This window comes from Pelodiscus sinensis, chromosome 23, assembly GCF_049634645.1.
Source record: "Pelodiscus sinensis isolate JC-2024 chromosome 23, ASM4963464v1, whole genome shotgun sequence".
In the NCBI taxonomy this organism is placed as follows: domain Eukaryota; kingdom Metazoa; phylum Chordata; order Testudines; family Trionychidae; genus Pelodiscus; species Pelodiscus sinensis.
The window spans coordinates 9,189,044-9,211,668 of NC_134733.1; the positions used below are offsets into that span (position 1 = coordinate 9,189,044).

General features: G+C 41.5%; 1 protein-coding gene across 3 annotated transcripts in view; it reads left to right on the top strand.

The window, feature by feature from the left end:
* Nucleotides 1-22,625, top strand: part of PRDM2 (PR/SET domain 2) — a 117,922-nt gene that overhangs the window by 87,169 nt on the left and 8,128 nt on the right. For 2 of the 3 annotated variants that reach the window (XM_075906443.1, XM_075906442.1), the window contains one exon: nucleotides 19,917-20,021. In XM_075906443.1, the coding sequence (XP_075762558.1) occupies nucleotides 19,917-20,021 (105 nt within the window). Of the gene's footprint in view, nucleotides 1-13,866; nucleotides 13,926-19,916; nucleotides 20,022-22,625 lie in introns of those variants that run through there. The other variant, XM_075906445.1, reaches the window with a different exon arrangement.

Below are 22,625 nucleotides of genomic sequence, written 5' to 3' on the forward strand. Positions count from 1 at the left end.
GTTATGATACGAAGAAACTGCATACCAAATTTGGTGGTCTTAGCTTTTATTGTTCTTGAACAAACAGAATCACACACAGATGCACAAAGTTTCTAAAATATATAGTAAGAAGACTACTCTGTATAAGGCAAACATTTCTTAATGAAATTCCTATTCAGATTATAGGTAACTGAGAAACACTACTAATTTTTGAACAAATGGCATTTAATGCATATTATATGAGAGTTTTGTAGGGTAAGTTTCTGTGATGCAAATAGTGCCACCTGAAGTGCATACTCTTTTTGTTTTATTATCTGAAAGCAGTGACTAGTAGGGATGTGAAAGTACAGCCATGTAAACAGTTAACCAATAAGTCTGGGCTCATCGGTTAATGTTCAGTTACATGCAGGCTCCTGGTATGCGCGGGGAGTCAGCTTACAATCCGGTTCCTCACATGCACCAGCTCCCGGCGAGCCACCTGTTGCTCTGCGTGTAACTACTGAAGTTGTCAGTGGTTACCTGGTTACTTTATTACAAACAATTTAACATCTGTAGTGACTAGATGTGATGAAGAAAGCCCCCCACCATCTACTTTAGATAGTGGGGAAGAATGGAAAAATAAAAAAGTATCTGAATCAAAATAATCGTTCATATTTGATATATTTCAGATTTAGCTTCTAGAACAATACTCTTTTCTCCATTTTGGTCATGTTACAATTCCTAACTATAATTGTAAGAGTGACAGACTGTATAGAATGCAATTACTTCTAGAATTCTCATTGAAGTATTTATATTCCCAAAATCATTTTTCGTTTTTAGTTTTTTGTTAGTCAGCTAAACAGAATCTAAATTAGTGTTTCTTAATTGTGTTCCGTGGCACACCGATGTGCTGCGAGGCAGTTGGAGGTGTGCCACAGAGAGCAGAATTCAAAATGTCCACCCTTAAGGGGCAGGTGATCTTTTTTGCTCTAACTTCCCCCAACCTTACCCCTCCCCTCCCCCCAACAAAAAATCCTTGGTGTTCCTCAGAAAAAAAAATTGTTTGCTGTTCCTTGGTCTTAAAAAGTTTAAGAAACACTGATCTAAAGGAATGTAACCAAAGAAAAAGTGCACTTCATATGTGGTTGCTTAGTGTTGGTATCTATTGAGATTTGTCTGGAGCTTGTTGTGGGAAGCCATGTTACAGGTTGGACATCGCTGGTCTGACACCCTTGGGACCCGAGGGATTTTGCTGGACCAGAGGAGGTTATATCTGACTCACCTGCTACCAGCTTCCCACAGCCCTGGATCAGCTGCTGGCCTCCTAGCCGACTCCCCCATACCACCAGCCTCGCTGCCCTGCCAGTCCCCCCACCACCTTCCCTGCTATGCCTGGCAGCCCAGCTGCAACCCAGCTCTCTGCACACCTGGCCCTGCTGGGCAGCCCTGCTGGGCAGCCCTGCTGCGGGAACCCCAGCCCTCCACCAGGACTTTCTTGTCCTGGAACATCCATGATACTGCTGGACAATGGATATTGCCAGACCAGCGAATCCCAGATACGGAGGTTCCACCTGTATTAGCAAGAATAGGAGGTACTTCGCTTGTAATGCCTGGAAAAAATTTTCAGCACTTTTGAAATTGGATAGTACTAACTATTTGTTTTAAGTGGTGCTCTTTTAACTTCCTAAGTGGCAAGGTAGATGTAGGAAATACTCTTCTAGTTTGAGAGAAAAAATTAATAAGTTTAGTTATTTGCATCCAATTCATATATATCAATTATACAGCATAAAGTATATTTGTGATTAAAAAATATCAACATACACATACCGAGGTATTTGATTGTGACAACTTTTTTTAAAATCGATAATCTAGTGTACCAATTAATGTAATTTTCTTTGCTATGTAAAGAAAACCATGTTTGTATATAGACCAAAAAAAGGTGGTAGGTATCTTTGAATCTGCAGAAGAAACCACTTGATTCCTGTTCATATCCTAAAGTTACCTTTAGAACCGAAGGAAATTGTTTTGACAGATGCCAAAATGTTCAAAAATTGGACTTTTCCTGTGCTCGTAAGTGACTAGACCCACAAGTAACATTGACGTCAGTAGAACACTTTTTTGAAAATCCTGCCCTCGGGTACCTAATTTTAAGCTTCTATTTGAAAATTTTGGCCATACTCCATATATTCCTTTTCCTGTTTTTTTAGTTGGGAAACCTATTTTGTTGCAGAAAAGAATGCATCTCTTTAGATCAGGATATAAACACATTGCTGAGCTTACGTCTTATTGTTTTGTGTGCATACCGTGTGTTAGTGTACATAGAAAGTCTTCAGACAAAGTTGTGATGGTGCTTGTTTGCTATGATTGTTTGCCAAAGACATTACACTCCTGTTAGGCAAAAACTGTTAATGGTTCATCTTAAAACACAAGGAATGGTCTTGCAGTGCCTTAAAGACTGATACCGTCTACATGTTTTGTTAGTCTTTAAGGCGCTGCAAGACTATTCCTTGTGTGTTAAGCTTTCCAGTTACAGACTAACTCAGCTACCCCCTGAAGCTTTTGAACATGAATGGTTCATCTGACAGCCTACTGAGTTGAGAACTGATACCATATCTGCTCACTCTGAAGCAACTGCCCATGGTTTCCCCTAAGACTCTGTTCCCCTAGGAACTGTTTCTCTTTTCTTCTTGATACTTAGCATTGCTCCTACTCCCACAATTTTATTTTTCTTCTGTTCATTCCCCTCATTGCATAATACCTTTTTCAGTACAATGTGAATGTTTTGTTTTAATGATCTAATTGTAACAAGAGTGGTTGCTTCTTTTTTTTCCCACTGTTTGCAGCTTTAATCATTAGTGTTTCCTGGGACATTCCTTTCATTTGCTCTGGAAGGACAGGTCCACCCACACCGGTATCACATTCTATCAGTCTGAACTTTTCTTCTCAGAAGTCTCACAAACACATAAGCAGGAAATTAAACCACATAAGTGTTACATAAGAACATAAGAATGGCCGTACTGGGGTCAGACCAAAGGTCCACCCAGCCCAGTATCCTGTCCGCCAACAGTGGCCAGCACCAGGTGCCCCAGAGAGGGTGGACCGAAGACAATGATCAAGCGATTTGTCTCCTGCCATCTTTCTCCAGCCTCTGACAAACAGAGGCCAGGGACACCAATTCTATCCCCTGGCTAATAGCCTTTTATGGACCTACCCTCCATGAAATAATCTAGCTTCTCTTTAAACTCTGTTATAGTCCTAGTCTTCACAGCCTTCTCTGGCAAGGAGTTCCACAGGTTGACTACAAGCTGTGTGAAGAAGAACTTTCTTTTATTAGTTTTTAACCTGCTGCCCATTAATTTCATTTGGTGTCCTCTAGTTCGTCTATTAGAGGAACTAATAAATAACTTTTCTTTATCCGCCCTCTCCACACCACTCATGATTTTGTATACCTCTTATCATATCCCCCCTCAGTCTCCTCTTTTCTAAACTGAAGAGTCCCAGTGGCTTTAACCTCTCCTCATATAGGACCCATTCCAAACCCCTAATCATTTTAGTTGCCCTTTTCTGAACCCTTTCCAAGGCCAAAATAACTTTTTTGAGGTGAGGAGACCACATCTGTACACAGTATTCAAGATGTGGGCGAATCATAGTTTTATACAGGGGCAGTAAGACATTCTGGGTCTTATTTTCTATCCCTTTCCTAATAATTCCTAACATCCTATTTGCCTTTTTGACCGCCGCTGCACACTGCATGGAAGTTTTCAGAGAACTGTCCACGATAACTCCAAGATCTCTTTCCTGATTGGTCGTAGCCAAATTAGCCCCCATCATACTGTACCTATAGTTGGGGTTATTTTTCCCCGATGTGCATTACTTTACACTTATCCACATTAAATTTCATTTGCCAGTTTGTTACCCAATCACTCAGTTTGGTGAGATCTTCTTGGAGTCCCTCACAGTCTGCTTCTGTCTTGACTATCCTAAACAGTTTGGTATCATCCGCAAACTTTACCACCTCACTGCTTATCCCTTTCTCCAGATCATTTATGAATAAGTTGAAAAGGATTGGTCCCAGGACTGACTCTTGGGGGACACCACTAGTTACCCCTTTCCATTCTGAAAATTTACCATTTATTCCTACCCTTCGTTTCCTGTCTTTTAACCAGTTCTCAATCCAAGAAAGGACCTTCCCTCTTATCCCATGGCAATGTAATTTACACAAGAGCCTTTGATGAGGGACCTTGATCCGTTTTGAATAATTAGTAGATAACATCTGTAGCATTTAAATCATTGTGGTTAACGAAGCCCCATGTATTCAGTGGCTACATTAATGTGTGTACATTTGTACAGATTAGTCAGTAAAGCCAAATGATGAAATTTAATGAATTAAACTATTGACACTGTAGAGAGTACAGTATCTCAAACAGAACGTATTTGTTTTTATTCCTCTTCCTGTCATGGGGGCAGTGGTATACAAATAAATAATACAGAGCGAGAGGGCACAGAATGTTCCCATCTCATTTCTTTGTGATGCAGGTAGACCTCTTTCAATTTTTTATAGCTCTTCAGCATAAACATTCTGTTCAGAGGACCCTGTTGACATTCTAAGCACAGTTTTCCCAGGATTGTGTGTAACTTCGTATAATGGCAATGTTACTTTGTGCTGTTGCAAGTCACAGTCTCATTTTATATCCCCTCAAGACATGTGTATTGATTTCATTTGTCCCATATAGGGATTAACGTACACTTGCAGGAATTTGTGTTGAGATGAGATAGCGAAAGGTGCCATTAACGTGTCGAGTGAAGAGGTGGTATTTGTATTGAACTTGCGTTAAGTCACATAATTCTGTCACAGCTTTTATGTGCAAACGTCTTATCAAGCATTCATGATTGTACTATGATCTCATTACTGTGTATGGAAGACCTAACATTTTGTGACACGTCTAAAGCTTAGTCTACACTACGAAGTTTTGTCATCAAAACCTGCCTTTTGCCGACAAAGCAGCAAAAGCATACACACTGCAAGGGCCCTTTTGTGGGGAGAGGGACACCCAGTTTCGGCAACAAGAATCTTCCACCTTTGAGAGACTTTTTTCTTTTCCCTTCCCTTTATTGCTGACAGAGCCAGTGTAGACTCTGCTGTTTTTGAAGACACAACTGGTTTCCACCAATATCCCACAATGCCTGCCCTGATGGCTTTGCTCAGTTTTGATCTCTCCTTCCTTGCAAGCATGCACCCCTCCCCTTTCAAAGCTCTGGGAAGTGTCTGACAGCTGAGTGAACTGCTCCATTTGGAGGACAAAGAAAGAGCAAATCATTGGAATGCTCCTGTTCTTCCCTGCACTAGGTACACAGCAGCAGGCAGGCTGCTGCAGAGCTTGAGGGCAGGGAACAGGCTGCTGTGCTGTTTCGACAGTCCTCAGCACAGAGAGTTCACAGAGCTACTTGTGATGCCTCTCTCTGATGTTGAAGAGACTGTGTGGGAACTATGGGGGAATCCCAAGAGGCCCTGAGATCAGCTCTGCCTTCATACCTGCAGTGCATTGCTCACACTGTTGATGATGATGCCCCAATGTGGACACAATTTGTTGACGTGGAGCAAGACAGAAGCAGACTGTGAGGGACTCCAAGAAGATCTCACCAAACTGAGTGATTGGGCAACAAAATGGCAAATGAAATTTAATGTGGATAAGTGTAAAGTAATGCACATCGGGGGAAAAATAACCCCAACTATACGTACAGTATGATGGGGGCTAATTTGGCTACGACAAATCAGGAAAGAGATCTTGGAGTTATCGTGGACAGTTCTCTGAAAACTTCCATGCAGTGTGCAGCGGCGGTCAAAAAGGCAAATAGGATGTTAGGAATTATTAGGAAAGGGATAGAAAATAAGACCCAGAATGTCTTACTGCCCCTGTATAAAACTATGGTACGCCCACATCTTGAATACTGTGTACAGATGTGGTCTCCTCACCTCAAAAAAGATATTTTGGCCTTGGAAAGGGTTCAGAAAAGGGCAACTAAAATGATTAGGGGTTTGGAATGGGTCCGATATGAGGAGAGGTTAAAGCCACTGGGACTCTTCAGTTTAGAAAAGAGGAGACTGAGGAGGGATAGGATAGAGGTCTATAAAATCATGAGTGCTGTGGAGAGGGCTGATAAAGAAAAGTTATTTATTAGTTCCCCTAATAGAAGAACTAGAGGACACCAAATGAAATTAATGGGTAGGAGGTTTAAAACTAATGAAAGGAAGTTCTTCTTCACACAGCGTGTTGTCAACCTGTGGAACTCCTTGCCAGAGGAGCCGGTGAAGGCTAGGACTATAATAGAGTTTAAAGTGAAGCTGGATAAATTCATGGAGGTTAGGTCCATAAAAGGCTATTAGCCAGGGGATAAAATGGTGTCCTTGGCCTCTGTTTGTCAGAGGCTGGAGAGGGATGGCAGGAGACAAATCGCTTGATCATTGTCTTCGGTCCACCCTCTCTGGGGCACCTGGTGCTGGCCACTGTCGGTAGACAGGATACTGGGCTAGATGGAGCTTTGGTCTGACCCAGTACGGCCGTTCTTATGAACACCTTCTGGAGATTTTTATTTTGTCCGTTTTTTGGATGTCAACCATAGGTTTTGATGATGACATTTGGGAGCGTAGACTAGGAATGTTAATAGGTACCTAGTTAAATGGCAGTCCTCCACTTGCAGCCCAACCCTGGGATGAGTGCCGTTTCAGCCCTACCGCCTCCTCCAACGTGGGCTGGGAGCCAGCAGGGAGGTACAGCAGCAGTCCCCATGGGTGGGGGTGGGGGTTGGGAACTGCAGCAGCAGCCCCGCAGGGCAGAGGGGGAGGTGCCAAGAGCAGTTGGGCTAGAGTAGCCCTTGCCTGTGGGAGTGTCCACTCTAGCCCAACCCCAGAAGATGGGAGGGCTGCTCCAGCCCCACTCTCACCCTTTTAATCGGTTATGCACAGTGTCAGCACTGCATTTAACCATTTAATCAATTAAACAGGATTTTATATTCCTAGTGTCGCCATATCCTTAGGCATTTTAAAATGTGCACAACAGACACAGGTAAGTGTGTTTGTAACCCTTCTGCTTCATTTCTCCTATCCTTCCCATTTTTTGTTTGCCCTCATTTGCATGTCTTGTGTTTATAGTTAGAATGTGAGGTCTTTGCAGGGCAATGTTTCTTTTTTGTTTGTGAGATTCCCAGTATACTTTTGTAATCTTCAGTAAGTAATTACAGTTGACTAATTTAATCTGGTGGGTGTAAGAGCCAGTGTTCAGAAGTTTGGGGAATATCCTTCTAAGAAAAGACACAATTCTCTCGAGTCATTGTTATAAACTTTAAGTATCATAGTTGCAATTCTCATTTGCATTCATTGTATGTTGTTAAAATTGCTGGGGCTTGTGCATGTGAAACTAGTGTTCAGTGTATATGTAATTTAGCTTGCTTAGCATGGACTAGAAAAGAAATTTTAAATTCCCAGATTGACAGCAGCACAATTACTATGAAGTTTCTGTTTCTTATTTTGACCGCTATTGTGCTTGTCCTCTTCTTTTGCCTCTTGGCTCCACCTAAGAACCTAAAGTATAATGTATTTAAAAAATGTGACTAGGAAAGAGATGATTTGTGGTACAAGAAAAAAATTGATCAGTGAAAGTACATTAGTTTTTGCTGGTAAGCTGCCACTGTAGTGGAAGACACTTGTCTCTTATTTATGCTTTTGTGTTTGTATTTCTGTGTTTAGATTGTCAAGTTAAGATGTTAAAGTGTCTTCGTTAGCAAATTCAATGCCTATAAAACTTGGGCATGTGCATCATCTTAAGTTTTGGGGCCCAGCAATTCGTATCATCAAAGGTCTTGGATTTTTTTCTTTTCTTTTTACAGCTGACTTTTCTTTTTAATAGAGCTGAATGGACCTCCCTTTAGGAGCAACTCAGTAACACTTGACCGATTTGTTAAAGGCAGTCACTGGGCAAAGACAAGTATAGTTCCTACTGTACTCAAGGCTATTGCCAGCTTATAAAGAAGGGACACTGTGCCAGACCTGAATTAGGATTTCCACGTGCCAGGATGTTTTAGTCATTCTGAGTTGTAGCTCATGAAAACTGAAAGCTTATGCTCTAATACCCTAATAAAGTGCCAGCGGACTGCTTGTTAGTCCTAGTCAAGAAAAACAACACGGCTACTCCTCTGAAACCTCTCTACCTGTGTATATAAAATAGGCACTGTACCAAGTGGTTTGAGCAGCTCCCAAAAGTTGTGCCAAGATCTTTATTCTCAGCATGGGCTTATAGTCTCAAGGAAAAGCTCAGACTTAAACTGTATAAAAAGATATCGGTGTATATTTTTACACTGCTGCTTGAAGATCAGCAGTGCCAAAATTCCTTATTTGCCTATCAGTGCATAAAATCTATACAAATTAGTTGTGGCTTTATATCAATTAGGGATTTAAAAGAGTAGTTGATTAGTCGCCTAGGCTTATCGGGTAGTCAAGTTGACTACTTTTATTTACTCCCTTTCCACCCTCCCCCGCTGCCTCCACACTCAGCTCCTACTACATTTATACTGCAGATTCGCAGCGGGACCTTATGGACTAATCGTGAACTTGATATAAATTGTATTGAGTACGCGATTAGTCATTTACCTTCTACTTAATATCCTTAATATCAATATAATGTTATTGCAGCAAAAGATCTATGCATCTCTTTTTTCCTCGTACGTGACAATGCCACATCATCTGGTTTTGGGGGACACTTTCTTCGAGGACAGAAGGCTGTATATTGTCCAGCTGTTTTAGGCATTCTTTGGACTTCAAAAAGTGATCTACACAGATCTGAGACTTTTACCCTGAATGATTCTTTGACATTGGCATGGACCTATTAGGAAACAGAACACAGAAGGAACAGAGTCCCCGTTTAAATTATGGCAACAGCGGTGGCAACACCATCTTTAGCAACAGACTCTGGCTGTGTTGGTGCTACGAAAGACTTGTTGGAATAGGTATACCTAGTGGAGGCGCATCTTATGCAAACCATGTGTTTTTGCTGGTAGTTGAATCAGCCAAGTTGAATCAGCCAAGTAAGCTATTACTGGCAAAAACATATTTATGCTGGTATAACTGCATGTACACTAGGGCTTTGGTCAGTACAGCTGCTCTCCGAGTTACGAACAAATTACGGACTAACACTTGGTCCGTAACTTGAAGTGTTCGTAACTCGGATCCCATAGAGTTACATGGCAACCGCGCTGATCGTAAGTTCTTAACTCGGATCTGCTTTTACGACCACTTTGGTCATAAGTGGAGGTAGTTGTAACTAGGGGAGAGGCTGTATATACTTTGTAAAAATGTGTAGATCGCCTGATCTCTCTATTGTTATCTATATGTGGTGGGCATTTGTAGTATTTGCTTGTGTAAGTGGAACAGGGTTAGCATTTTTAGTGTAATTCCATAGTAGTGGTTTCTTTCCTGTTTTAGTTTATAAATAAGCAAACACCTGTCATGCCAATGTTTTGGAGGATTATTTTTGTTTATGGAAAGTTTTACCAGTTGTGTGCCACATGTTTACATCTTACCTTCTTGTAGGTACAGAATGGAAAGCCACTTATAGGCTAAATGAAAATAGGCCATATGAGTGTGGGAGGCTATCAATTACTGAATCATATGAGCAGGGTTTGACAAACGGCGGCGACATCTACTCGCCAGCCCCGCACTGTGCATGTGCAAGACCCGCATTACGCACGTGTGTACTGCCGGTGAACGGGGTGACCGGCTGAAATCTACTCGCCATGGGCGAGTAGAAACAGCGATTTGTCGAGCCCTGCGTATGAGGTTATATAGTCTCTTTCCCTGCTTGTTCCCAAACAATATTTCTCTTGAGTTTCAAGTTTTTCTTTTATAATGTGGAAGCTTTTGCATTCATATGGGACACCCAACTCAGCGGAAGAATTTGTGTGTAGTTTATACATGAATTTCCAAAAATATACTTTAGAATGGTTCATCTTCTCAAGAAACTTGCCCTGATTTAAATAAATCTCTATATAATAACAATGCAAGCGGGGAAAAAGTTTTTGGCATGTTGTTGTAATGTCTGTACAGCTGAATGAGCAATATTCAGCACTAATGACCTAATTTAAAACAGTGTTTATAGATTTTTTTTGCAGATTTTTTTTTAATTTTTCTATTTTGCTTAATCTAGGAGCATTATTTATCTTTTTCTGCCCATTATCCATGTCACTATTTTCCCTCTCCTCTTTTTTTCTCAGCATTTGCCATGTAGCTTCTAATTTTTAGCAGAGTAAATTAGCACCTGATCTCTAATTGCTGTGTGGCAAAATGGTAGGGTGGGATCACCTGGCCTACATCAGGGCACAGGAAATTCTGGACATCTTCTCAGAGCATGTTTGTTTGGGGTTTGTTTTCTTTTAAACAGAACTGAGAAGTGGGTGCAACATTGTATATTTGATCTTGGATGCTACATTTATGTGAATTGTTCTTAAATTATCAAAAATATTTTCCTGTGATGATAGATGTAAAACATTGCAGATTATTTATACATGTAGCCTTTTTTATAAAATAAAAAAAGTACACCTGCAATTTGTTAAAACTTACTGATTAAAGCTTTAAATGTATCAACCTGCAGAATCTTGTGGCTTGAGTGTTGAATCAGGAAAGAGGGTTAGCAGGTTTTAGTAGTCCTCGCAGTTATACAAAAATCCACTCATAACGTGGAGAACAGTATACACAAAATTTCCATGAAGTTGAAAATTTTCCGGCAGTGTTTCAGTGTTGAGAGCAAGTGTTGTGATAGATGGTAATAAAAGGCTGTGTAAACAGGATTTCTTCATGGGGTGTTATATGGGTAATGTTAAAGATGTTTTAAAAAACTAATGCCAAGACTCTTAAAGGGTGTGTCTAGACTACATGCCTCCTTCGACGGAGGCATGTAGATTAGCCAGATCGGAAGAGGGAAATGAAGCCGCGATTAAAATAATCGCGGCTTCATTTAAATTTAAATGGCTGCCCCGATCTGCCGATCAGCTGTTTGTCGGCAGATCGGGGGAGTCTGGACGCGATGCCCCGACAAAGAAGCCTTTCTTCATCGACACAGGTAAACCTGGTTTCACGAGGCTTACCTGTGTCGATGAAGAAAGGCTTCTTTGTCGGGGCATCGCGTCCAGACTCCCCCGATCTGCCGACAAACAGCTGATCGGCAGATCGGGGCAGCCATTTAAATTTAAATGAAGCCGCGATTATTTTAATCGCGGCTTCATTTCCCTCTTCCGATCTGGCTAATCTACATGCCTCCGTCGAAGGAGGCATGTAGTCTAGACACACCCAAAGTGTTAACAAAAAGAAAATGCATGTTGATGGAAATGGTATTAAAGTGTTCGCATCTTTGCAAACTGGCATTTTGTCATCTGTTGAATTTTTTTCCCTCTTTCTTTCTTGGCAATAAATCAGTTTTCCTCCCTCATCCTGCACCATAGCTGCTATTTAGGCCCTTCCGCATTCAGAGGAGAACTGACTAGGAGCCAGATTCCTGCTATTATGTTTCTCCATGTAATCATTTTAATTTTACCCCATTCTGTCTGCCTGAGTTATTAAACACATAGGGCCCTATTCTAGATAGTTATGCTTTGCAACTTTCTTACAGTTTACACAAAAATTTTAAAAATGTGGAAGTTGGCACTGTAGCATGTTCTCACCTGTATTTTATACTTCTCTAGTGTGTATGGAGAAGGGTGACCAATTCACATGGGAGTAAATTAGGGTGGGGGATAGCAGGTTATCCCTACCATATCTACTTACACGAAGTTTGAAACATAGTATTTACAAATAGTAAATTCCCCCCTCTTCTGTCCAGTCTGCAGTTACTTACAGTATAAATATCTTACATTGAGAACTGAGCATAGTAGTCATGGTGTAGTCGAGTATGTGAACTGAAATGTGAATTCTTCCCTTTGGCCATAGTCGTCATTTCTCCTCGAGGTTCCTTTTCACATAAAGTAGCTTCTCCCTTGGTTTTCAGGGATGGCTGGATTTTTCAGTAGCCATTTATTGTGTGCATCAGTAGAAGCACATATGTGTACAATGTTTTTCTAGTTGTGTGTATCTACACACAGCCAGTTGCAATTAGATGTGCTGGTTTCAAAGTTTTTCAGGGATTTTTTTTTTATCTTGTATTACCAGGGTGTGTGGGGTGGGGTTTTTTGGGGTCTTTTTATATTATCCTGGTTCCTGGTAGGGATGCTTATCAGATAGTCAGTCAACTAGTCGATTTCCCCCCTTCCTTGCTTCCTCTAGCTGTTAGAGGCAGCAAAGGGGAGAAAAGATGGAGTACTTCAGAGGCAGCTCCGCACAGCTGATCCACAGCTCAGCTGTGCGGTGCTGCCCCTTTGAAATGCCGTCTCAGCATTTCAAAGCAGCAGCGCTGCACAGCTGAGCCTGGATCAGCTGTATGTGGCATTTCAAAGGAGCAGCACCACACAGCTGATCCGGGCTCAGCTGTGTGGTGCTGTCACTTTGAAATGCTGAGCCCGGATTAGCTGTGCAGCACTGCTCCTTTGAAACATCGCCTCGGAATTTCAAAGTGGGAGCACTGCGTAGAGCCTGGGGTCAACTGGGGATTTCTCAGCTGATCCTGGGCTTCATGCAGCTTTTCTGCGGAACTTGGGATCAGCTGGGGAGTCCCCCAGCTGACCCCGGATTCTAGGGAAATGCCCCGCGGAACCTGCGGTCAGCTGAGGAATCTTGTACATTTCAGAGCTGGCCTTCATGCAGCCCGGAGTCAGTGGGACTTCCGGCTGGCCCCGGATTGCTTGCGGAGTTCTGCATTTCTCCTTTGAAATGTACAAGACCCACCACGGGGCTCTTAGGCATTTCTGTATTCATCCTTTGAAATGTACATCAACTAGTTGAGTACTCGATGGAAATTCCATCGACTACTCAACTAGTAAATTAACCGCTAGTTAACATCCCTAGTTCTTGGTGTAGAGAAGTGTGTTCTGCACTTACCAATGCTCAGAGCACTGTTTGAGTCAGAAGAATTAAGTATGAGATTCACTTATTTTGTTATGGCACACTGCATCCCATTGAAGCCTTATTATTTTACTTTTAGACAGCAGCACGTTGGCAAAGCTGGTAACGTTTACTTATCTGCAGCAATGAGGAAAAGATGGAGTTTGATTTTCTGCCATCCCCTTTGGCATCTATGTGCCTGCTTCCATATCCCCCCAAAATAGCCATCATCAGAGGATGCAATTTACAGCATCTTTTTAGATATTCAAGTCCAAATCAGCATAAATACTGGTGGAATGTTTTGAGACTCTTCTCCTAGTATGAGCTATAAAATATTGCCAGCCTCTTACATCAGGGACAAATAGAGGGTACTGCTACTTATTGCTAAATACTTTTGAAGTTCATCTGACACAGACCAATTTGCAGATCTCTAGACACAGCTCCTAAGCTAATGTAAATCAGCCCAGGTCCATTGAAATCAATGGAACTAAACTGATCATCATCAGCTGAGGATCTGGATGAAAGTCAGTAATCGAGTTCTTGTGCCTTTGTCAGTGGTCATGGTGGAGAAACAGCCAGTGTATCCACCCTATTGCCTTCAGAATGTGAGATGGGGCAGGAGAGCGAACGGAAAAACATTTGATATTGACCAAACGTGGCGCTGAAAATCAAAATATGCAAATTGTGGCCATTCTCCTTTGGACTTCTGTCACTGTAGGCAAGGTAGCTGCTCTCCATCTGTTTCTTTCATTCCGTTTTCTTTTGCATCCTCCTTTTGCAATTCTTTTTATGTATATACGTATATATTTAGTTCTACCTTTCATTTATTCTTTAGTCATTGTTTCCATTTCACTTTCCCTGTGTTTCATTCCTGTATCTTTCTTGTTTAGACCAAGTGGAGGATCCAGCTGGCAGTAGCAGCCATGTAGGACCCTTCAGGAACCTGATGGTAAGTGCACGTGTGTACTTATTCTCAGGCTTCCACTGGGTTCAATACTGTGTTTTTCCCCTCTGTAGTTTTCTGCTGGTCTTGAAGTCTTTTTAAGAAAATTAAGAGTCACAAATCATTGATATCCGTTTTTATCAGAGTTGTGGATATTGCTTTTGCTTGAAAATGTGTTGGGTAAGACTTGCAAATCTCAAAGGGTTTCTTGCTTGAACACTGTTTTATAAACAGACCAGAACCTAAAAAAAGGCAAGATGTGCTAACTGCTGTAGGTGGAAGAAAATGTTGAAAAGCAAATAGATATTTCCATTAGTCTTTGGAAATCAATCTGACTGATCTAAAATTATATATGCATGAAAGTCAGCTTTCTGGCTATTCTGACAAAGGGCAAGTAGGTGCCAGATGAATCTTCTTCTCACATGTATTTATTTAAAGGCCAGGAATTTGAAAGTTCCAAATGTATCGGCTAGTTTTTTTTGGTGGTAAAGCAGGTGGCTGTCAAAAGGGGACTGGGGAATTATATTCTTTTCATCCAGGTATTGAGAGGGATTTTTAGTAATCCATGTACAATTAGATGACAAATTAATTTTAGCCCTAAGTAAATAACTTCTGTTATGAAGACTGCTCTTTTATTTTTCAGGTCCTAGTGGTAGTTTGGGGATGGTATTTTTGGTAGGTTATTGCATACATGGATGAAACTTAGGAAAGTTTGCATTCTCTTTATCACTTAAAAATACAAAAGCAAAGCTATTGTGATTGTTTTCTACATATTTTGCTTGGCTGCTTAATTATCACAGTGCATTTCTAAGCTCATCAGAAGTGAAGAGTGAATTGTGTTCCCATTTCAAAGGTTTTATCACAATAGCAATAGAGGAGGCAATATAAGTTTAAAAGCGCTTAGCAACCTATTCTGTTCTAGAAATAGTTTGTCTACTATAACACCAGCTACCACAGTCTGGAGAGCAGGCAAGTTGTGGTTCAGTCACCACAATGTTTTTTGTGAAAATGAAGCTCCTAGAGATTTCAGGTCCTGAAAATTTTCCTTTGTTAGAGTGGAGCACTTTCCCTCTGTGTGTAAAAGAAGATATTGTGGTTTAGAAGACCTCAGAACACTAGATGTTGTTGGCCTATGGATTAGAACAGTGTTTCTCAACCTTTTTATAAAGTACCCCTTTAAAAAAAAAGTACCCCCAATACCAAAGTACCCCCAATTTCAGACATGCGCAATTTTTCCTACCATTGCAACACATTTGCTTGAACAATTTAATCATGGGCAGGCAGTGAAATTTCTGGGTGTCTAAAGTACAAAAATAATAAAGCACTGTAAAACTTAAATTAAAAAATCAGTTTTCTCCAAATTTTAGTAATGTTGACATGCTCCCCCCCCCCCCCCCCCAGACTTCTCTCAAGTACCCCTAAGGGTATTCGTACCACTGATTGAGAAACAAAGGATTAGGAAACCCGCTTTTCCTCTTCACCACACTTCCCCGGAATGTGTGGAATTTTGCATGTGCTCTCAACATTTTATTCTTGGGTTTCAACCCAGACACTTTAAAACTCATTACAGCTGTTGTCCAAAGGATACATGTTGACATTTGGTATGTGCAATGGTTCTTAGACTCTATTACATTGAACACTTGAGCCTTTAAGAACATACTGACATTTTTTACTTTTGGTCCCAGAGATGCAGTTGCATCAGTTATTCTTGCTGTAAGCTTCAGCAGGGATGACAGGTGGGTTAGCACAGATATTTGGATATGCACAGCTCTGAAGCCTTGTGTACACAGGTAGGCAGTTGCATTAAAGATCATGGCCATGGTTTATTTGCTTTCAAAGCTTAACATAGGTTCTGACTAATTGCATATAATATTGAATTGTGGTGCTTGGCAGGTAAAGATGCACCCAGAAACTCATTATGGTCAATCTGAGTTTCAGAAAGCATGCTGAAATTTCTGACTCGTCTGCAACTGCATTTTCCCAGCACTCGATAGTGATTACCTTTGAGACAATTCTAAGTAAGATAGGGAAGTCCTTAAAGACAAAATATTACAGTATTTGGGTGTAAGATGAGGCACAAAGCGGCTCATTTGAGAGGAAGCATTGCATGACCCAAAGATGGCAAAAAAATTGTGACACATGGTGATCTTTTGATCTGATGGAGATATGTTAAGGCAAAAGAAAAAGAAAACAAGAAAATGACCAAAAATTGAATGAAACACATTGGTAAAGCTATATAAAGAATTGGAGAAACAGTGAACAGCTAATTAAACTGTAGTTTGTCAAAAAAGAGGGAGAAAATACAAAATTAGTTAATACAGCATTGTGTCCAAATAAAAACTTATTTTCTCTAGTTTGAAGCTGACCTTTCTTGGATCTTTAAACTTTTCTATAGGAAGGTTAGCAAGCTTTAAAATTTTCAGTAGGAATGGAAAGGAAAAACTTTTGGCGAAAGATGTGCAAAATACTTCTAAGAATAAAGGAATAACCTGACATTTAAATTCAAGACAGTTCACACAAGGCAAATCCAATGTTTTGTTAGATAAGAGTGTGTGTTTCTAAATCAGAAGTGGATTCTAGAATAGATTTCACATCTGGCTGGAAGGAAGAAGTCTGTCTCTTTGGCTGCATCTATGCTACAGCCAGGATGGACACGCCAAGATCCAATGCTCCGGTGGGGACCCACCAAATTGAGTGTGGATTGCTCTCCAGTCGACCCCAGTACTCTACCCTTGATGAGAAGAGTAACATAAAGCTGTGGGAGAGTTTCTCCCATTGACCCATCTGCAGTTGACATTGCTTATGGAGCTGGAGTTGTGTACCTTAGGTTGACTGTGATAGTGAAGGCCCGTGGTCACCAACAGGTCAGTCGATCGCAAGGCCTCGACCAGTCGATCAAGGCGCCCGGCCCGGCCCACCTCCCCCCCCCCCCCCATTCCCTCCATTCCCGAGAAGCCCCACTATCTACCTAAAGTGAAAATGGAGGTAGTGTCGGCTTCCCGCAGATGGACAGAAGTCCCGCAGCTTAGTGCCACTTCCAGTGATTCCGAAAGTGCACTGGCTGCTCTCCCGGGCGTACTGCGGGAGGGGGCATCAGCTCCGGAGGAGGAGGAGCACGGCAACTTCCCTGCACCGCACAGGAGGGGTGAGTCAGGCCCGGGGCAGGCACGTGCGGGCTTTCCCTGCGCAAGTAGGAATAAGAGATCCTCCGGAATAGGGCTTTATTCTGGAGGATCGTGCCAGTCTGGACGCTCTTTTCCGGCTTTTCCCCAAGCTGGAAAAAAAGGCGGCCATGTTTATTTAAATCCTGCGGGGGATATTTAAATCCCCCGCGCATTTCCCTATTCTGACTTCTCTCATTTCCGTAGCTATTACGGGTTATGTGGCCAGTGTAGACACAGCCCAGGAGTTTTTCAGGATTCTGGAGATATCCCAGAAAAACTCTTCTGCATCCAGGTATGCATTTGTTCTTCCACTTCTTTTAGTGGAAGAGCAAACATGGTCTTTCAGTCACCCCTATATTCCTCTTTCCATGAGGAATAAGGGGGCTTCCAAAAGAAGGGGTTTTTCTGACATTTGGTCCAGTCTAGACAGGCCAAATGTTGGAAAAACCTCTTCCTACAGAAGAATTGGGGGGGGGGGGGGGGGAAAGCAGCAGCATAAGGATTGGGGATAGCAAGTGATGGAGAGGAGGAGAATAGAGAGGACGGAGCTTCAAGGAAGGGGTGGGGCGGTAGATCTTGGCTTGTTCTGTCATTTAAAAAGTGATCTTGTGTGTGAAAAGGTTGGAGACCACTGGTGTAGGCCTAGCCTCAGAGGCCTGGTAGAGGAAGCATTACTTCTCTTGTAGAGGTACCTTTCCAGCAGCTGGTTAGGTAGAAATGTACATTTTCAGAAAAGATTTCTTGTTTAGGACTTGTATGCGTTTTTGAAAATTAATTCAGATTAAGGTAGAGTGTGCATTTAAAGTAATTTAGCTCGTTCTGAATAACTCCATATGTTGGCAGTCTCGTTGTGGAATAAGAGTTCATTTTTCCTGTCACTTACTCTGCTTTTCAATAATGGAATAACTGTATGTGTACACAAGTCCATTAGCTGCTAGAGAAATATGTAGCATGTATCAATGTATCAGAAGTGTGAGATTTTTCAAGGCTGGGAAGTTTACCACGGATGAAGATGTAAATAAACAGATTTCTACCCTGCCTAAACCTGTGAGAGTCCCTCTCTTTCCCCTTTGAATATTATAGGATTGGATGAAGAGAAAACAGATATAGGAAGAGTAGAGAATATCCTCAAAGCCAATTTGTAAATAAAGTTTCTTTGCATCTCTCTCTCTCTCTCTCTCTCTCTCTCTCTCTCTCTCTCTCTCTCTCTCTCTCTCTCTCTCTCTCTCTCTCTCTCTCTCTCTCTCTCTCTCTCTCTCAAATAATTGACAATCTTCTGACAGGGGACTGGACTTGATGACCTCTCGAGGTCCTGTCCTAGTGTTCTATGATTCTATATTTGAGCCTCACCTTCCACAAGCTTCCCTTTGTGGATAGCATACACACAAATGGAGAGCAGCTTAATGTCTATAGTTACAAAGTTTGACTTTTTTTTTTTTTTTTTTTTTGAATTGCTCTAGCTTCTTGGATAGCATTTCTCTGTATTCCTTGTGATCTCACTTGAGCTATTTTTTAGAGAATTGTCTGTCTTCTCATCTGCACTAAGCACATCTGGTACTTAAGTTTTTAAGAAAGGTCTTTCTTCCTAAACAATCCCTCTTCCCACTCCTGTTCTCTTAACTTTGTCAAGTGTATCAAAATTGCTGCCCAAAAGTTTCATGCAGTATTCCCAAGTAAGGCCTAACCAATGTTGGATGGAGCAGTCTAGCTACCTGATTTGCTTTTGTGTTGTGTTCCTTTAGCATTTCTGATTTTGTTACCATTTCATTATTTGTGCATATTATGTTCATCATTCCTGTCTTTCTGTACTTGCTAACAGCTATTACCCAATTTTATATTTGGGTATTCTTTATGTAAACCACTTTATAGTTACCTTTATTGAATGTAATAGATTTAATCTTTTTCCAGATGGCCCAAATCATACGCATTTTAATTGTTTCTTCTGTAATATTTATGATCCTTCTACTTGTTGCATCCCCCTCTTCCTAATCATGAATGAAAAGGGGTAGAATTACTTTGAAAACCTACATTAAAGTAAGTATATGGAACCCATGTGGAGTATCTGTTGACAGCACTTCCCACATTAACACTAAGCGTTAATGTGTGTAGTGGCATTTTAGCCACATTGTGTCTCTGATATCCTGGGATCGAGGTGGTTGAGGTAATACTTTCTTATTGAAGCAACCTCTGTTGGTGAGAGAAACACCTGAAATGTTTATGCAAGATCTATGTGATCTTGAAAGCTTGTGTCTCTCACTAACGGAAGTTGGCCTTGTAAAAGATATTACCTCACACAGCTTTGCTTGAATACCATTTATGCATAGTATCATCCTTATAGAAGTCTTGTCTAATCCACCCATGATGATGTTGGATACCTCTATGAGTTCATTGAGCTACATTGTGTACGCTGCATTTTCTTTATCCTCATTATGTAAAGTGAAAAAACTCGTTCAGCTTGGGTTTTTTTCTGACAAACTCATCTTACCTTGTACTGGTCATTTAATTTTTCTCTAGGCATTTACAGTCTTATTGCTTTATCAATTATACTAACGGAACAGATATCAAAATCCAGTTTGCTGAACTGTTAATTTCTTGCAAATCACCTTCTCTTCCTTGGTTCTGTGCTTTGCCCTTCAGCAAACTTTTTTTTCATGCACTTAGTGTACCCTTTGAATGTTGCTATCTTTTTTTAATCAAAAATGTGCTATTTATTTTCCTCAGAAAAATGCAGTAATTATACAAAACAGCAGTTCTTCTAAGTCTGGATTTTTAATTTGTCACTCAAAACGTTTAAATTGTTGAGCAGCAATAGACACGTTGTTGTTTTTTTCAGGGAAGAAGAAGGAGAGTAAAAACAAGGGAAAGAGGGCAATAGATACAAAGCGGAGAAAAACTGATTTGGATTTTACTTCCACAGATATGAGGGACTCTAAAGAAGGTAAGATTCTGCAGTTATCTCATGATTTTTTTTAAAAAATTTCTTATTAAATTAGAGGATATGTGTCATTAAATGCTAAGGAAAAAAGCACTATACAAACATTTATACTGCATGCCCAGCTATCCTGTAGTGTTAAATAACTTGGAAGTTACTAGTTTTATGTTCAGAGAAATGTCATACGTTCGTACCTTATACAGTGCAGAAGAGTTAGCTTAGTACAGAATTTAAACATAACATTCTGAACACTCAGCTGGAACATACAGGCAGTCCCCGGGTTACGTACAAGATAGGGACTATAGGTTTGTTAAGTTGAATTTGTACGTAACTCGGAACTGGCTCCAGATTCAGCCGCTGCTGCTGAAACTGACCAGGGGTTGACTACAGGAAGCCCGAGGCAGAGTTGCTCTGCCCCCAGCTTCCTGGAATCAGCCACTGATCAGTTTCAACAGTGGCTGAATCTGGAGCCTGGGACAGAACAGCTGGGGCGCTGCCGGGTAGGTTCCCCCCAGGACCAACCCGGCAGCACCCCAGCTGCTCCTACCCCAGGCGTCCACAACAAAAGCCTGGTCTGCTGGGGGGGGGGGGCAGCTGCACGCCCTCCCCCCCCCCCAGCAGACCAGGGAGACCCGGAGCAAAGCCGCAGAGGCAGTGGGGTCCCGCGCCTCCAAGGCTTTGCTCCGGGTGTCCCTGGTCCGCTGGGGGGGGGGTCCCCAGCAGACCAGGGACACCCCAAGCAAAGCCACAGAGGCGTAGGTCCCCCGCCTCTGCGGCTTTGCTCCGGGTTTCCCTGGTCTGCTGGGGATCCCCCCAGCAGACCAGGGACACCCGGAGCAGCTTTTCTCGCCCCGGAGGACGCAGTGGCGGGACCACTGCGCATCTGGGTGGTCCTGCCGTCGGCGAGTTCCGGAGCGAGAAAAGCCCCGTTCGTAAGTGCGGATCCGACATAAGTTGCATCCGCGTAACTCGGGGACTGCCTGTAAATAGGGATTTCTTTATTAAGTCTTCTGAAACTTACAAATAGGATCAAGACACAGTACTTTGGGAGTCATGGTATAATAATTTTATTTTGTAGTTACTGGCTGCTCTAGCCCTTTGACCAGCCATTTGGGTTGCTGTAAAGCAGAATAAAACAAAGTGTGTATAATGCAAACATAATAAAATACCACCTCTATAAATACTAACACAAAAACAATTGATAAAATCTATTTTAAGGGTGACCTGCACAGCATATTTTTTGGAATTGGCTTCTGCCCTTTTTCTCTCTATGATATACATATTAAAAGCCTGAAGGATCTTTAAGACTTTTTTCCTGATTGTTTTTTGGTTTAGAAATATCAGGAATGTAAAGTCTGTCTTTCCTGGCTTTGTTGTTGGACCAGTGGGAGGTATAATTGAAGGAGGTAAGAGCAGCATGTAACTACTGGCTTCATTCAAGATCTTTTCCTCCAATTGCCCTTTGACCAACCCACTGAAAATAGTAATCCTGGGAATCTGACACCTGCCCCCATTACCTCAGCATTCCCAAGCTAGACATATATAGGAGATGGGGGAGGAATGTTTGCTTTAGCTGCTGCTGACATACTCTGCTAGTGCAGTGTTTCTCAACCAGTGATACAAGTACCCTTAGGGGTACTCGAGAAAAATCTGGGGGGATACGTCAGCACAACTGACATTTGGAGAAAACTGAATTTTTGTTTTACATTTTACAGCACTTTATTATTTTTGTACTTTTTACACCCAAAAATGTCATCGCCCACCCGGCTACGATGAAGTTGTTCAAACAAATGTATTGCAACAGTAGAAAAAAAAATTGTGTGTCTGAAAACTGTAGGTACTGGGGGTATTTTACTTTATAAATAAAGGTTGACACACACTGTACTAGTGCACATCATGAGCAGGATAGCTGCTTTCCTGTCAGCAGTATGTATTGATGTCTGAAGGCAGGTAGATCAAAGTGGCACTCAGAGAGGGGCCTTCAAAGCCACTTTACATCAGCAAATGATGCTCATGGTGTGTCTAATTCAGAAGAGAGTAGGCTGTGCCTGTGTGGATTCTACAACTACTCAGGATACAGAATTTAGGGAATGGAAAATACCAAATTGGATCCTATAAGATGTTTTACGGTGTGTTAAGAAAACAAACCAACCCAGATTGATGTATTCTAAACAAGATTAAAAGTAAGTTTTTAGTTTTCAGCCAAACTCTGAAGTTTATTTCACTGACTTTTCAGATGTGTGTCCAGGCAGAGTTCAAATTTAATGTCTTGTTTCTGTAGTTTAAAAATGGTGAGGGAGAGCAATTAATTTCTTCTGAGGGTTTTTGTTTTAATATGGAGATTTACACAGTGAAATGTACCAATACCCTCTCTCTCTCTCTTTCTCTCGGAAGAGTTTTAGCTGGTCACAGTGTTAGCAGTAATTCTCAGTTTCTCAGTGAATTGAATGCAGTCCCTACATGTTGGCCAAAAATTGCAGACAGAAGACTTGTGAATACAGTTTTGTTCTAAATACAACAGCTTAAGAAAAGAAAACAGTGGCATTCCAGTGCTCATAAATATTGAGAGTGCTGTTGGATGGTGGGCAGAAAACAGGACTAAAGAAAGGG